Genomic DNA, 16,867 nt, shown 5'->3' with positions numbered 1-16,867 from the left:
GTGCTCACAAGTTCTCTTTTTAATTTTGAAAAAACTGTTTGTGTTGTCAGAAATAAGGAGTGTGATTCGTGGAGTTTGATTGAATCTGACCCAGAGTCAGCTGTTGGGATGCTGTTGGAGCTGCGTGTTGGAAGTAACAACTGCGCATGAGTCGAAGGAAGCAATACCCAGACGATACGGGGGGTGCCAGTAAACGGAGCCAAGGCAAGATGAATCCCTCCTTGTTATTTCCGTTTAGTGTTTTACCAAAATACACTATATTCATTGTACTTTCAGCGGTGGAGGTCTAGTGTTTTTCTTATTTTTTTGAACGTTTTTGGGCATTTAAAGTGGTAACACACACATGTCCGTGCTGTTTCTACCTTCTGAGTAATTATTTACATAATTTAACATTACTTTAAAACTAAAACGTATAGTTAACTAGGAGTACGTTTCCCTTTGAAATAAAACAAAGTACCATTAAACGCTTTTCACTTTTCTAAATGCACTTGACTCGTTCACATACTCTAGGGCAACAGAAAAAAAATCCCTCATCCATTTTTTTGAAGTAGCACGACGAAGAATGCTAGAACGACAGCCGACAGCCATAAAAGACAGCCATAAAAGAGAGCAAATCCCTAATCTCCTTCAAGTCTGCCCTAAAAAAACACCTACAGGAGGCTGCTACTCATAACTGGGAATAATCAAAGCCTCTATTGCACATCCCGCTGTTTCCTTCTCATTATTGTTTCTTGTTTTTGTTTTTTTGTTTTGTTTTCTGCTTTTGTTTTGTATTACCTAGCTTATTCTATTTGTCTCATGACCTTTTTCGTCTCTCTCGGTGCAAAATAACAGTAAATTCCCTTTTCTTTTTTTTTTACAATCTTCCCTACAAAGTACTGCTTCTTACCTGTATGTCATTCAATGTTATATGAGTTTAAAAAGGTCTCCAATGTAAACAAGTGTAATGCTTTCTTGGAATAATGCCTTTTAGTCAGAGGTGGAAAAAGTACAAAAATATTGTACTTAAGTAAAAGTACAAATTTTCTGCTTGAAAATTACTTAAGTAAAAGTAAAAAGTACCCATTAAGAACATTACTTAAGTAAAAGTATAAAAGTACCTCAACTTAAATATAATAAAGTACCAAAAGTACATGGTGTAAAATGTACTTGAGTACAAAAGTAAAAAGTACAAAGTACAAAATTCAAAGTACAAAATTATTTTTAAAAGGATTGCAAAGAAATGAAGAATCCAAGAATTTGCTTACAACTCTAAATAATGGTGATATTATTCTGACCCCTTTAGCGTTTGTTTCCATTACCCCATTTTAATTTCTCCCTTTGCTCATCACTGCTGCTGTACCCCATTGGCCCCGCTGACAGGTCCACCCAGCCTGTAGTATGCAGTGACAACATTAAGCAACCCCAGCTGATAAAGGATGAGACTTTTGAACTTTTAAATGCCAAAACCACCTTAGAAGGGGTGGAATCAAAGAATGGTGCGCATGGACACGCGTCGGCTGCCGCTCACGGCTGATTTATGGTTCCGCGTTACATCAACGTTACGCCAACGGAACTCTAACGCCGAACCATAATTCAGGCTTCAGTCCTCATCGGTACTCGACGCAACGGCAGTTCCTCCGGCCTTCCGGCCCGCCTCTGCGGCGCAACTCTCCCGGGAGCTGCGGCTCCTTCTCGGTATATTCACGTGCCCCCCTTCCTTCCCGTCCGCCTTATGGTTCTGTGTTAAATCGACGCACACCTTACGGCGTAGGCTACGGCGTAGGGTGTGCGTCGCCGCGTAGTCTACGCCGTAGCTCTGCGCCGGTGTAACGCGGAACCATAAATCAGACCCCGCTGTGCTGTTCTTTAATTTGTAGCGAGTAACGACGTGTCCAATTTTAAATATAGCGGATTAAAAGTACGATTTTTTCCTTGAAAATGTAACGAAGTAAAAGTAAGAGTACAGAAAAATGAAAGTATCAATAAAAGTACAAATTCTCAAAAATCTTACTTAAGTACAATAACGAAGTACTTGTACTTCGTTACTTTACACCACTGCTTTTAGTTGACTTTGTATCAGCGAATCTGTACTGTCATGAAACTGTACCTGATCCTATGCAACTCTCCTAATAAATTCTTCAATCAATCAAAAACGACATACCGTGGCGGGAACCATCTTGGTCGCAGACCGAATGCTTCGTCTTTGATGCTGCTGCGGCGTGACTTATGACGCGCTTGGCCACGCCCCTCCGCCCTCTCGTCTTTGTGCGGCTGACAAGATCCTTCTCGGTCAAGACTGGAACACAGAGGTATGTCCGCCGCTTTCTGCACAAGTATCACTATGTTTCATTCTCAAAACCATCAGCGGGTGGGTCTTTATCCAGACAGGTCACAGATGTTAATTTGTATCGGGGCGGTAGAGATATCCGGCCTGTTGCTCTCACAACCCACCCGCTCCTAGCTTGACAGCTAACACCGAGCACTGCGGTCATTTGAATGGGAACGACGGCGTAGCCTACGGCGTAGGGTACGCGGCGACGCGCACCGTACGGTGTGCGTCGCCGCGTACCCTACGCCGTCGCTTTAACGCGGAACCATAAATCGTGGAGCCACATGGCCAGTTCTGTGCTCTCTAAAAACGAGAATGAAACTTTGAAATCACATTTTCAAAATCGGCCTAGTTATTTAATCCCCCCCTTTGTATAAAAGTAGAAGTAAAACGGCATCGAAGGACAGCTGGCGATTAAAGTGCTAGACATGCATCGTGTTCCCGAATGACCTTCCAGGGTTATTTGAGGAATCTAATTGCAAACCAAAGCTAGTTAAGGTTTCTAAAGTACAGGTCAGATGTTTAAGGCTGATGTGTAAACGGCTCTGACCTCCAGCGTCCTCTGCGCCATCACATTCAGACTCTGCACCGGTGCAGCCTGTCGTTTAAGCATTGCTAGGGGAGTTAACGATCAATGTCTTTGGCTTGGTGTAAGGAGCCAAGGCTTCCAGCTGCTCTGAATTCACGATGGGGGAAAGTCGATAATGGGAAACAAATTGATGGCCACATGGCAGGTTACGGAGATAAGACCGGGTGGAGGTGGTGGGGGAGAGGAGGATGGTGGCTAAGCTGTCCTCCATCATGGACAATGTCTCCCACCCCCTTCATGAGACTGTCAGAGCCCTGGAGATCTCCATCAGTGACCGGCTTCGTCACCCACGATGCACCACTGAGAGGCATCGCAGGTCCTTCCTCCCCGCTGCCATCAGACTGTACAACCAGGCCTGCTCTCAGTAGCCAGTGGACAATAAGATGTGCAATAATATAAGATGTGCAATATCTGTCAATCTGCCAGTCTACCTCACTACACTCCACCTGCTTTTCTGCACTGTTTCTTAATGGTATATACGGTTCATATCCTGTGGTTATACATATTTTATACGTATCTTTTTGTATTTTTTATATATTTTTTATTTCTGACTTTTCAGTCTTTTTACCCCTCCCCTGCATGTGTGTGCTAAGTGTACTGCTGACAACAAAATAAGTTTCCCCACTGAGGGAGAAAATAAAGGATATCTTATCTTATTTTATAAGAGCAGAGGTGTATAATCCAGGTGCCATAAAGTAAAAATCCTGTCCAGCAGTTGTTCCAACCATCACTAAACCAGCTCCTCTGCAGGTAAATGGTTGTTAGTGAAAACCCCTGTTTTAAATGTACTGAATGATCAACAGATATGTTTTAATGAGCAAATATCAGCTTAAAGCAGCACAATGTAACTTTCAGCTTTTGTTGAGTTTGGCAGCTCCTTTGGACAAAAGCGGTAGGGCTTTACCAGCAGTGTGGAAGGATTCCTACCATCCACCTTGAAGTTACATAGTGCCAGTGAAGGCGATACAGACCCTCAGACCATGACAGAGGTTCATTAAACCTGTTGGAAGTTGATGTACCATCACAATGACTTTGGAAATATTATATTAAGGTGGAAAAATTACATTATGCTGCTTTAATGTAAAGAAAATTATTTGACTAATGGTGCTTTGAGACTGACCCCATTTCAAAATTGGTCTTAATTTAAGATTGATTCAAAACTATTTTTGATTTTGTAAAAAAAAAAAAAACATTCCAAGCACATTCCAGAGGTGTATAATCCAGGTGCCATAAAGTAAAAACACTGCCATGTTTCTGGATCAGCCTGTACATTTAGAACAGGGTTTTTCACTAACGACCTACCATCTACCTGCAGAGGATCTGGTTTAGTATTTGGTTGGAACAACTGCTGGACTGGATTTTTACTTTATGGTACCTATAAGACCCCGTGACCCTGCAAAGGATAAAGCGGGTATAGATAATTGATGGATGGATGGATGGATGGTACCTATAAGAGCAAGGTGATGCAAGTGCACACATTTGTGCACCATATCATGTTCCCATTCAAGTATTTCTAGCAAAACGTTGTCCTCCTCACTGTACGTCATTTGGGAAAATAGCATCTCATTGTTCGAGCAGCCGGAAATGGAGCTGTTTAAAATACCAAAAGGAGGCCATATGGAGACAAATTACATTTCCTGTGCTTGTGAATATTTATTCAGGTGACTGAAAGTCCTACTGACTCAAAATATGTGAGTTGATCAGATTTGCAGAGTAATGTGACATCACAGACTGAGATCATAGAGTTATCCCGTCCCCACATCGCCGTGTTCACCCTGCTGCAGCAGATCACGATGCATTCGTTGCACCTCCAAAAGTGCATATAGCGCTGCTTTGAGAGGAGATGGACCTTATTGATGGACGGGTGAAGCAGAGTCCAGTGGGTGATTCCTCCCATTAAAGCTACTATTAAACGACTTGTAAAGGGATGGGAGAAAGAGGGCTTTAATACTGCCTAAACATGTGAATTCAAAGTCGTTTTCATAGATATTTAAGGAAACTTGATAAAACGGGCATGATATGTCTCCCTTTATAGAACCTTAAATACTAGAAAATTACATAGATCTGGAAACTTGCGATTCCTTTAGGTTATAATGGATCTTTTGATCATTTAAGATGAAGCTGAGTGAGTACGACGGAGTATTAGGGCCAAACAAAAAAAGGAAATTACGAGAATAAAGTCATAATGTAATGAGAATAAAGTCATAAAATTACGAGAATAAAGTCATAATATTACGAGAATAAAGTCGTAAAATTACGAGAATAAAGTCATAATATTACGAGAATAAAGTCATAATATTACGAGAATAAAGTCGTAATATATTATAAATATAACTTCACAAGATGCTCAATATTCCTCATTTTAACACAGGGAGAAGAAGCTCTTCCTGTTAGAGTTCTCATAAATTATATTCTCGCAACATTACGACTTTATTCTCGCAACATTACGACTTTATTCTCGTAATTTTACGACTTTATTCTCGTAATTTTACGACTTTATTCTCGTAATTTTACGACTTTATTCTCATTATATTATGACTTTATTCTCGTAATATTACGACTTTATTCTATTACGACTTTATTCTCGTAATTTTACGACTTTATTCTCGTAATTTTACGACTTTATTCTCGTAATATTACGACTTTATTCTCGTAATATTACGACTTTATTCTCGTAATTTCCAATTTTTTTTGTCTTAGTTTGGCCCTAATACTCCGTCGTAGAGTGAGAGGTTCAGAGGATGAAATTCCTTTTTGGTGGAGCTGTTAACCGATATTTGACACTCAGCTGTTTGTTGTTTAAAAAAAAAAAAGGCTGATTAGCACCTTTTTGTAGGTTTGTTCAACAAACGTGTTTTTAATAAACATACCCATAGTTTTAACCATACAACCCCCCCAGCAATATGCTAGATGCTATAAAATATTAAGAAACCCTAAGTGAGACCTGCGGGTGCCATTCACTCAGCAAGCTGTTCAAATTCATGCCCTATCTACTATCAATATTAACATATCAATACACCTGCGCAACTGCTGTTGCCTGTTAACTGCTTTGCTATTGAAAGTGGTTCCTATGTCTGTTCTGCTGATGAAATGTCTTGCACAACCAGTTGTTCATGAAGTCAAGGACAAAGAGTTGCTCTCATGAGTGCAGACAGAGACAGAGGGTTGGCAAAGGTTGTGGGAATGACGTTTGCCAACCAAAGCCTGAAGCATTCCCTCGTTGTTTATTCTGAACTGCAGCTCTGAAACATACATTTTTGACCCAGGAGGATGACTATTTGATTTGACAATAATAAAGAGGAACATAGCCATGTATAGCCAATAACTTAATCAAATTTGTACCTTTTCAATCTATCGAGATGACCTCGAGTTGGCCCCGCCTTCCACTTTTCGCAGCTACGTGCTCCGCCCTTGTTCTGTTGACTCAAGCTCTAGCTTTTCTAAAGCTGTGATACAAGGATAAAAATACTTTTGTTTTTTTTCCTTTTCAGATAATGGCTGTACCTCCCACCTATGCTGACCTTGGAAAGTCCGCCAAGGATGTTTTTACAAAGGGATACGGTAAGCACCCCTGTGTATAATTGTAGTTGGTAATTTCATTAACTTTCAGAGAAAAGGGGTTTGAATCACAGCGTTTATCAATCTGAAACAAGCATGTTTTCAAACATGATGTACTTCAGATTTCTGGGATACTGATAAAGTATTGAGTATTATTTGGAGCATGATGGAGGTTTTTGTAGTAAAGAGCAATAGGCCGGGATTCAAACCCCCACCGACTGGATGCTCAACCCACTGAGATATCTGGGGCCCTTTTTTATTAGAAAAACAACCTCTTCCTCATATGTTGCTAAAAGAGAATCAAACAAGTTTAAAAAACCAATGTTTCACCATGGGGATTGCACACATTGCAGTGTCAAATGAAAAAGTCTTCAGACTGCAGTCCTTTACTTAGTTTATCCCTTGCTGAATGTTTTGAGGTTTAAAAGCGAACCTGCAGTTGTAATGCCAGGACTTGGGCTGTTTTTATATTTGTTTTTGGGTGGTAACTGATGTCTACTGTGTTTCTGGGGAATACCAAGGTCTCAAAGCAGTTTGATTTAAACCTACCAGCAACCTTTGATTTAGAACAGCGACTTCAACGAGTTGTGGGTTCGAAGTTTAAAAGATATATGTACATATTATATACTAAAAGCAGTCAGTAAAAGGTGTGTTTGTTCTCTCAGATGTAAGTTGCTCTGGATAAAAGCGTCTGCTAAATGACAGTAGTAGTAGTAGTAAAAGGGCTTTAGTCAAATTAGTACCTGTTACTTGCTGATGCTGGTTGTGATGTCATCAGCTCACCTGTTGCCAGGATAGAAACAAAACACCCAAACTATGTCAAAGGGAGGGTTTCTTCTCCCAAATTACCTCTATGAATATGTTTCACATCTGAATTTGTAGATGCACCAAAGAACATTGTTCTGCATCAACTGTATTAGAGGGGAATGGTAGCCTAGTGGCTACAGAGCTGGGCTTGGGTCTGCAGAGGAGAACCACTTTGAGGGGATTATCATTAATCCCCCCAAATGGAAAAATGGCCGTCTAACTAGTGATGGGTTACATGTGTTTCATGTCAAATAGTAAGTCCATGTAAATAAACCTTAGTCTTTCCAGCCATAAAAGGAAACAAATACATTATAAGCTGCAGAGTTTTAAAAATGTAAAAGAGCTTTGTTGCTGGCAGGTATGTGGGTTCAGCACTAACTAACTAACGGACGGAGGAAACATTGCTTGTTTTTCAGATTGCGTTGGACAAGCGTCAGTCTTGATTTCTGTCTTTCTCACTAACATTGTTGCTCCTCCACTCTCTCACATAGAACTACTATTGGGAACCAACATTTGATTCAGTGAACCTGAACTGAGACGTAGAGCTGACAGAACTTGGTCTACAGGATTATAAGTGCAATTTTGGGCCGCTGGGTGGAACAGTGGTTGAAGCAAGCGGCCCATGTACTGAGGCTACACGTTTGAGTTCCGGCCTGCGGCCCTTTGCTGCATGTCATCCCCATTTTCTTTCTCTCTCTCTGCCCCCTTCCTGTCTACTTGAATAAAGGCCATGAGAGCCACAAAAATATCTTTAAAAAAAGCCCAATTTTAGAGAGAAACCTCACCTTAAGGATAATTTGATGAGGACATCCCTTTGATAATGTTGTCATATCATCATATTAATAATCTACATCCTTTCAGTTAAATGTCAAAGTTAGAATAATCAGTGGCAAAAGCATTAGCCAAGAATATATTCAGCTAAAGGGTTGAATCAGTCCTTAAGTTGTATGTTTAAAATAACGGAGCAAAAACTGTCGATTTAAAAATAAACATCTACATTGTCCCAACGCTTCAAATAAGTTAAAAATAACAGTTCTCCATCTGAACAGTATAATTCAGGTTAGGATATTTCAACAGTACTATTACAGCAGCACAAGTTTAAAGATTTGACTTTGAGTTGTTTATTGATCTATAATAAAATCAAAGGCTAAGATAATGTGGATCTCTAGCTGTGACACTAGTCGTGGGATGAAGTGATGGATGTCTAACGCTGAGCAGAGACTCAGAGGGGGTCAGATGCCTTTTTTTTAATTTTTTTTTTAAATAAACAAACTGACTCATAACTGACAGCACCAGCGATCTTACTGGGTTTGCAAGAGAACCGACTCTGAAAGCTGACATGATCATTTCACTCGCTGTGTAAACTTTGAAGCCTTTAAGGAATCCAAACACTTCTGATGTTTTATGAAATATTGTCTCTTTCAGGCTTTGGACTCATCAAGCTTGACTTGAAGACGAAGTCTGAGAGTGGACTGGTAAGTCGTGACCAGTCATTATCAGATTATCGGAGATTCCAGTCCAGACTACAGGAGTCCAGTCATAGATTAAGATTCTCGTGGCCGACAGTAAAGCTGCTTGTTATCTGAAAACCGAAAAGCTGCCAGGATGCCTCCTCCTCTGATTAGATAATGGAATAATAAGACAAAAACAAGCCAGGTGGTCCGTTGCCTTATACTTTGTTTTTAAGGCTAACGGAGCAGTTGTTTAATGATCAAGTGTCATTAAATCCCGTTGGCGTGTGCGACTGCTTCTGTCGTCTGCAGGAGTTTACCAGCACAGGCCATGCCAACACCGAGACCAGCAAGGTTTCCGGGTCGTTGGAAACTAAGTACAAGTGTGCGGAGCATGGACTGACCTTCACGGAGAAGTGGAACACCGACAACACCCTGGGAACTGAGATCACCCTCGAGGACCAGGTGAAGTACCGTGTCATTGAGATGGATTCAAACGTCCGAAGGGATTTAACATTCAGTTGTAAATAAATTACCCGTATTTTCTGGACTATAAGCCGCACCTGCATACAAGCTGCATCCGCTCTATTTAAAAAAAAAAAAAAAGATATGCAAGCCGCAGATATTTCTGTTGTTAGATTAGATATTTACTACATGTACAGAACGATTTTGAACTGTAAATGATGTACATGTTTGTACCTAAATAGATCCTTTCCTAACAGTGTCTTTTAACACAGCAGCAACTTTGTTGATTAAAACGGGACAGAACCAAGAGAAAATAACCAGTATTGAGTTATCTATTTATCTGTTTGAAATCTGCTTCTATCTGCTAAAGAAGAAGTAGCGTATTCTTCTTTGCATTTATTTTGTCTTAGTTTTGATTCTAATTCCGGTTAGAGCGCCCCGAGCGGTGGAAGAAAAATCCACAGAATAGCCGCACCTTTGTATAAGCTACACGGTTCAAAACCTATGAAAAAAGTAGCGGCTTATAGTCCAGAAAATACGGTAGATGTACAGTCCCATTCATTCAAAAATAAACAAATACTGTTTCTTTTGACTGTTCTGTCCTCCTCTCTCTCTGTTTTTAAAATTATCAATGTTTTTTTTTTTTTTTTTTTCCTTCCCGTAGTTGGCTAAGGGGCTGAAGCTTACGTTTGACTCCTCCTTCTCTCCAAACACTGGGTAAGAACAACTGAGTGAGAATATTAAGCTTCAGTTTTAATATTCAGTGTCTATATTCAGTGTCTAGACTGGGGTTTGTTTTCGTTCAGCCTTTTTTGAGGCACTGCACATTGTCTTTTTTATTAATTTAAAGAATAATAATTATCCTGTGGCTCTCCACAACCCCAAAATGCAAATTTTATCGCTGCCACCTTTTGCATGCATCACTTTGGTCCGCTGTACTCACAGCCACCCGCCGACACGGGAGAGTCAAATTACTCTGCTGGTCACTAAACTTTAGGTACACGTTATTTGTAGAAACTACAGGACTGTCTCAGAAAATTAGAATATTGTGATAAAGTTCTTTATTTTCTGTAATGCAATTTAAAAATAAAAAAAAATGTCATATATTCTGGATTCATTACAAATCAACTGAAATATTGCAAGCCTTTTATTATTTTGATATTGCTGATTATGGCTTACAGTTTAAGATTCCCAGAATATTCAAATTTTTTGAGATAGGATATTTGAGTTTTCTTAAGTTGTAAGCCATGTTCAGCAATATTAAAATAATAAAAGACTTGCAATATTTCAGTTGATTTGTAATGAATCCAGAATGTATGATGTTTTTGTAATTGCATTATAGAAAATCACAATATTCTAATTTTCTGAGACAGTCCTGTATATATCTTTTCTCCAAATGTTCTCCCACAGTAAATCACAGGTTTAGACTATTTGGATCTCTCACTTTGTAGAGCAATACCTCAGAAGCTTAGTGTTTCCAGGTATGTGATGACATTACTGTGTTTTTTATTATTATTTTTCCCTTTCAAAAATCTTGTCAGCAAGAAAGGTGGCAAGCTCAAGACGGGCTACAAGCGCGAGCACGTCAACCTCGGCTGCGACGTTCACTACGACATCAACGGCACGGCCATCCACGGAGCGGCGGTGGTGGGCTACGAGGGCTGGCTCGCCGGCTACCAGATGACCTTTGAGGCCGGCAGGAACAAGATCACCCAGAGCAACTTTGCAGTTGGATACAAGACTGATGAGTTCCAGCTTCATACCAACGTGTAAGATGACATGACCCGACTTCAGTCGTATGCTGATGACACTGCAAATTCCGGCCACTATCGAGCTGTTTTGAAACAGATTGTGGAACTGAGGAAAGAAATGTTTCAACATGATTAGAGACAGAGTGAAGCTTCTCCAAGCACCTCGAAACATACATTCATTATTATGTATCCATGCATGCGTTTTAATTGCACACTAAACATTTTGATTTTAACTTATTTTTCCTCTTGTTGTAAACTTCTACCACTTAGTTCAGAAAACTCAAGTATTCATGCAGAAGCGCTAACTTTCTTGTTGCCAATTCCCCAACCAGGCGGTTATTTTTGCACCCAGGTGAAGGGATTTACTGTATAATGGAAATGGGGGATGGCAGGCCTCTGTGGAAAGCTGATGTCTGACAGTGGACATGGGGGACGGAGTATGTTAGTGTTAGCCGTGTCCCTGCTGAGCCCCCTGGCACAGCCTGTCTGCTTCAGACTGCAGCGGAAACGGTTGTGAGAGGTCGGACAAAGGGTAATGTGGGCTTTACGTCACTGACGATGCACGTCAGTCGGGTGCACTGTTGCTGATGTAAGATTAGCAGACATGCAAGCTTCCAGCTAGGTTCCACATACTACCTCTTAACAAACTCCATTCCTTTTTGAATTGCTCTTGTTACACCGAGGAGAATGCTGTTTTTTTTTTTTATTGCAATTTCATGGAATGAATCGGACATTTCTTTTGTTTCTGCAGAAACGATGGCACAGAATTTGGTGGTTCCATCTATCAGAAGGTGAATGAGCAGCTGGAGACGGCCGTCAACCTGGCCTGGACAGCCGGGAACAGCAACACCCGCTTTGGCATCGCTGCCAAGTATCAGATTGACCCTGATGCATCTTTCTCCGTGAGTAGCCCACGTTTTGAGCGAGTAACAGGGTTGCGTGTAGAGTAAAAACCATTAATGGTAACAACTTTAGTTTATTGAGTCCTGATAACCAGTAGCATGTGGTTTGCTCTCAAAGCCGCATCGTTCAGTTTCAGACTGGATGGCACGCTCCTCTTCATCTCCTCACTACTCGCCCAAGTTGGCACGACGGCCGTCCACAAATGCAACACGTTGATCTTGGACGAAGAGAAATTCTAGGAAAAATGACCCACAGGAGGAATCTGTCTGTGACAGAAAGGCCTGAGCTAATTTGGTCCCGTCTATCACATTAGTCCTTAAATCCCACTTGGCTGCAGAGCCAATTAGTGGGATTGATCGATAGCGTATGTAGCCGGGCCTATATTTCTTTGGGCATGGACACAATTTTCATTGATTTCAGCTGTTTATTTAGATATAGTCTCAATTCAATAATGGAAATCTGCATGAATATTTTCTTTTAATTGGATTATATTCATATCCAGTTTGGTGTTTTTAAAATTGCAGCTCTATTACAGTGATGCCAACTTTTATTTGGAGCTCAAGAGCAGGTGTTGGATTAAAAAGAAACATTAAATGAATAAGGAGGCAAAGGGTCTTGGTGGTGCAAGTTTGGGATTTGTATTTGAAAGCTATTGGGGTTATGGGTCCTCCTGATGCTGCAAAAACAAAAAATACCTCAGAGCTGGTGGTGACATTGAGATGTCAGTTTGGCTGTTGAGGTCCTTTTCATGGTTGGGTAGAACCGCCTCACAACATCCATCCAAGAGAAGTCCAACTCCCTGGAGTTGGAGGTGCCATTATCTTAGTCTTTAATGAATATAAAAGAAATGTAATCGGAGCCAATACAGAGGGTTAAAATTGTAGTCTTTAAATTAACATTTCCTGTATGGCACTGTAGTTTTGCCCTATGAAATTATGTGTAGTGTTTTTTTTTTTTTTTTGTTTTTTTTTTAATTAACCTTTTTTTGTTGGTCTTGATTGAAAGTTTGATTCTTTTTTTCCGTTTTCCACACAGGCCAAGGTGAACAACTCCAGCCTTGTGGGTCTAGGTTACACTCAGACTCTGAAGCCAGGTGAGTCACATCCTTAAATATACCAAAACACTGACATAGTTTACACAAAGAACAAAAAAAAGGATGCATTTTTAGGTTTTGTTCATGCCATATTCTAGGAAGTGGAATACAGGATTAGTGCTGCATGTTTACTGTCGAACTGGACTGTGATTTGAGGTTTTTTCCTCAATGAATTAATTGGTTAATAATATCTTAATGTTTTCTGCAGGCATCAAGCTGACACTTTCTGCTCTACTTGATGGCAAAAACATCAACGCTGGTGGCCACAAGCTTGGCCTTGGTCTCGAGTTCCAGGCATAGGAGGAAGATCCAGAAACACCTTTGCAGATCTCCCAGCACACATTATCCCACCGATGGAAAAAAGAAAAATCCTGAATAGTTCCTCTCACAACCCCACATTCCTCTCCTCTTAATCATGTTACAGGTGGAAGCAAGACGGCGTAAAATTCAAGTTGTTGTATTTGCTTCCCCACTTTTAAAGGACCATAAAAGCGAACTTTACATTTGAAGTTCTTAAACCCAGTTTAAAACATTTCAGCTATTTAACAGGAAGTTTGATGCTAAATTGTGTAGCTTTTGCAAGGGGAAGTAGCCTCGAGTGCATTCTTGTCGGCTTCACTACTTGTTTTTAATGCATTTCTATACGATGCTTTAACTTGTCACTTTGTCAGTCCAGTGAAAAGGGAAAATCTAAGATCCAGTTCAGCCCGGCCACACGGGCTTGCACTTGCGTAGATGCTCCACCTGATGGTGCTGTTGTTGCGTAGCTCTAGTAAGCACTCCTCACTCAACCTATTCTGGTGAAACACGTTTTATTAGATCACTTCTGCACTGAGAGGTATTGTCTGTCTTGATATATAATAGAATTGAAAAGGTTAGTTGTCACTGGTACAAGCAGCTTTTAGTAGCTCAAAGAGACACTACACCCTAATGTCTAAGTTCTCCACTTTTTTTTTTCCTCCTTTGTCCTGCTTGTCTTTTGTGTCTGTGAATTTGGTGTGAATCATGTCCTTTTTTTGTTACATATAGCAAAAAAAAATATTTTATTGAAGTTCATGCATAGTTGAATCTACTTGAGGAGTCTTAACGAAGGCAAACGCATGCCAATCCTTCCCGATCAAGGAAACTATCAAGGAAATGATCAAGTATAGGACTTCTGTTGATTGAAGTTCGTGAATTATGAAAGGAGGATGAAAAGCATACACTCCAGGAAAATGGTTGTCTTCCACAACTGGTAATCACTGGGAATCATTGTTATTGACAGTATTGTCATTCCCTGAATTAAATAAAAACAAAAAAAAAAACACTACATCAGTTTGTGTTGTTCTTATTTAATACATTTCTCCTACATGATCTGATTGAAAATTTTACAACACATTTACTCATGCTGGTCTCTTAGTGAAGTTCCTTTGTCTTCATCAGAAATACTCCAGACCTGCACTGACTGTTGGAGCTGAAGGTCCTGCTCAATGGCACTACCGTATTGTTAACGCGGCAGAGGGAAGTGTTTGTATTTGACGAGCAGATTACGTCCTACTAGTCTTGAGAAGACAAACAAATCCAAGTGGATAAGCATTTTTTTTCTTTTCCCCAGATGAAGCTTCGAAATGTGATGTTCTATCTGTTAGTCACATGTATTTGTGATGAGCTTAAGATTTACTAATATTTGATTTAGCAGTTCTGGATTTGCATAGACATTAAAAGGTGTTTTGAAATTTTCACATGATCTCTGAACAAGGGCGTAGGTTTGGTCTCAACATTGGTAGGGACGATATAACAGAATAACCTGCATGTTCACTTTTAGCTGGGGACGGGACATTAATAAGACCAAACAGATTGGGTGAACGGGGGTCAGGGCTCCATTTGTCACGAATATGAACCTAATTAATTGATAGGCTAAATGATCAATGCAAAATAAATCTGTATTGACTTTTACTAACTTTCATGTGTATTGGTTCACCTGATACACGGTTCCATTCAAACCTTTGTTTTCAAAAACTACTAAAGAAACATTTTGAAAACCTGTCGAATTTCCAGGATTTTATTAGCAATTTAAATTGCAATATTTTAACATAACTTAAATTATATTAACAAACATACACAATAAATGTATTAATTGTACTTATTAATAATCTCTTAACTATCCAGAATGCAAAAAATAAACATTTGTCTAAGACCATCAGCCAATCAAATGTACGTTTGAGGAAAAAAAAATGGACCGGCAAATTCAGCAAGTGAAAAGCGGTAAATGTAAGTCTGAATATAATGAAAATAATTCACTTAATAATGTCAATTCTAACCTTACAACATTTGGGAAGACAATCTAAACTACCTATATATCTTAACTCATTATATAATGCAAATAATGTTGCTTAAAAGTTGGTGGGGACAATTTGAGCCTCCTGAAAAGTTTGTAGTGTTATGTCCCTACCGTCCCTATGCAAACCTACGCCCTTGTCTCTGAAACAGTTTTAAGTTGAAAGTTAGACCCGACCTTGCTTAAGATACCAAAAGATATTACGTTTTTGCTATGTATGAATATCTATTTACCTACTCACAAACTAATTTTAATTCACTAAAGAAACTACCGGTAGACACATGAAAAAAACCATGTGATATTTAATATGGTTTTTAATATAAATCAGCTACTATTCCTGCTACAAAATGAACAAATCATTCATAAAAATCTTCAGAAACCTAAATTCAAAACATGATAGAAGCTCCTTCCAAGTCTGGGCTTCAACTGAGCCATAGTCACCCATGTGTCCTGAAGTGGCTTAAGTGTGTTCTTGCCTAGAGCACACTGCGTGGAAAAGCTTGTCTTAAAAACCCTCCCTTAAATTATGCAAACCCCTTCTTCCCTTGACTGATCAGTCACCCTGACTCTACTGCTGAGAAGCGAAGCCATGCCATGATACTCCCACCGCCGTGCTTCACTGTAGGAATGTTAGTGAGATGATGAGCAGTGCCTGCTGCTTCTTGACTGACATCCAGCACTTGACTGGATGGTGTTCAGACAACAACCTTATCCTGAACACCAGCAAGACCAAGGAGGTCATTGTGGACTTCAGGAGATCCAGGAAAACAGAACACACCCCTCTCATTCATTAGGCGGAGAAGGAGCGTGTGGACAGCCTCAAGTTCCTGGGCATCCACATCACATCGGACCTCACTTAGTCCATGAACAAATCAAAGCTGGGGAAGAAGGCCTAACAAAGGCTGTTCTTCCTGTGGAAGCTGAAAAGGACTGGACTTTCCCCTCAGCTTCTGACAAACTTCTACAGAGCCACAATAGAGAGCGTCCTTTGTCTCAGTGCAACTGTGTGGTCTGGGGGCTGCACTAGCACAAGACAGGAAGTACTTGGCCCGTGTAGTCAAGACGGCACAGGGGATTGTAGGGAGTCATCTCCCACATCTGGACTCAATATACAACAGTCAGGTCCAAACTGTACTGTACGGACTGTTTGTGCCTCTTCCGTCTGGAAATAGGTACAGGAGACAAACTGTGACAGCTTCTTCACCAGCGCTGTAAAGCTGTTTATTTTCTGTAATGCAATTAAAAAAACCAAAATGTCATACATTCTGGATTCATTACAAATCAACTGAAATATTGCAAGCATTTTATTATTTTAATATTGCTGGTTATGGCTTACAGATTAAGATTCCCAGAATATTCAAATTTTTTGAGATAGAATATTTGAGTTTTCTTAAACTGTAAGCCATGATCAGCAATATTAAAATAATAAAAGGCTTGCAATATTTCAGTTGATTTTTAATGAATCCAGAATGTATGACATTTTTGCATTACAGAAAATAAAGGACTTTATCACAATATTTTAATTTTCTGAGACAGTCCTGTACATCTTATACCAAAAAGGGGAGACTAAAAAATAATAGTTATGACAAAAAAATATACTACCTTCAAAGTCATTTGTGAGA

At 39.8% G+C, this 16,867-nt stretch overlaps 1 protein-coding gene across 1 annotated transcript; it reads left to right on the top strand.

Moving 5' to 3' along the window:
* The first annotated feature begins 2,206 nt into the window (after positions 1–2,206).
* On the top strand, positions 2,207–14,237 carry vdac1 (voltage-dependent anion channel 1). Its single transcript, XM_061740513.1, has 9 exons — positions 2,207–2,291; positions 6,392–6,461; positions 8,691–8,740; positions 9,029–9,181; positions 9,846–9,898; positions 10,723–10,950; positions 11,684–11,834; positions 12,871–12,928; positions 13,137–14,237. Exons 2-9 carry the CDS (start codon positions 6,395–6,397, stop codon positions 13,226–13,228), a joined length of 852 nt encoding a protein of 283 aa, XP_061596497.1. The 5' UTR covers positions 2,207–2,291; positions 6,392–6,394; the 3' UTR covers positions 13,229–14,237.
* Positions 14,238–16,867: the final 2,630 nt, after the last annotated feature.

This window comes from Cololabis saira, chromosome 14, assembly GCF_033807715.1.
Source record: "Cololabis saira isolate AMF1-May2022 chromosome 14, fColSai1.1, whole genome shotgun sequence".
NCBI lineage: Eukaryota > Metazoa > Chordata > Actinopteri > Beloniformes > Belonidae > Cololabis > Cololabis saira.
Note: the sequence above shows the minus strand (reverse complement) of the source record. Positions and strands in the feature narration are given on the sequence as shown.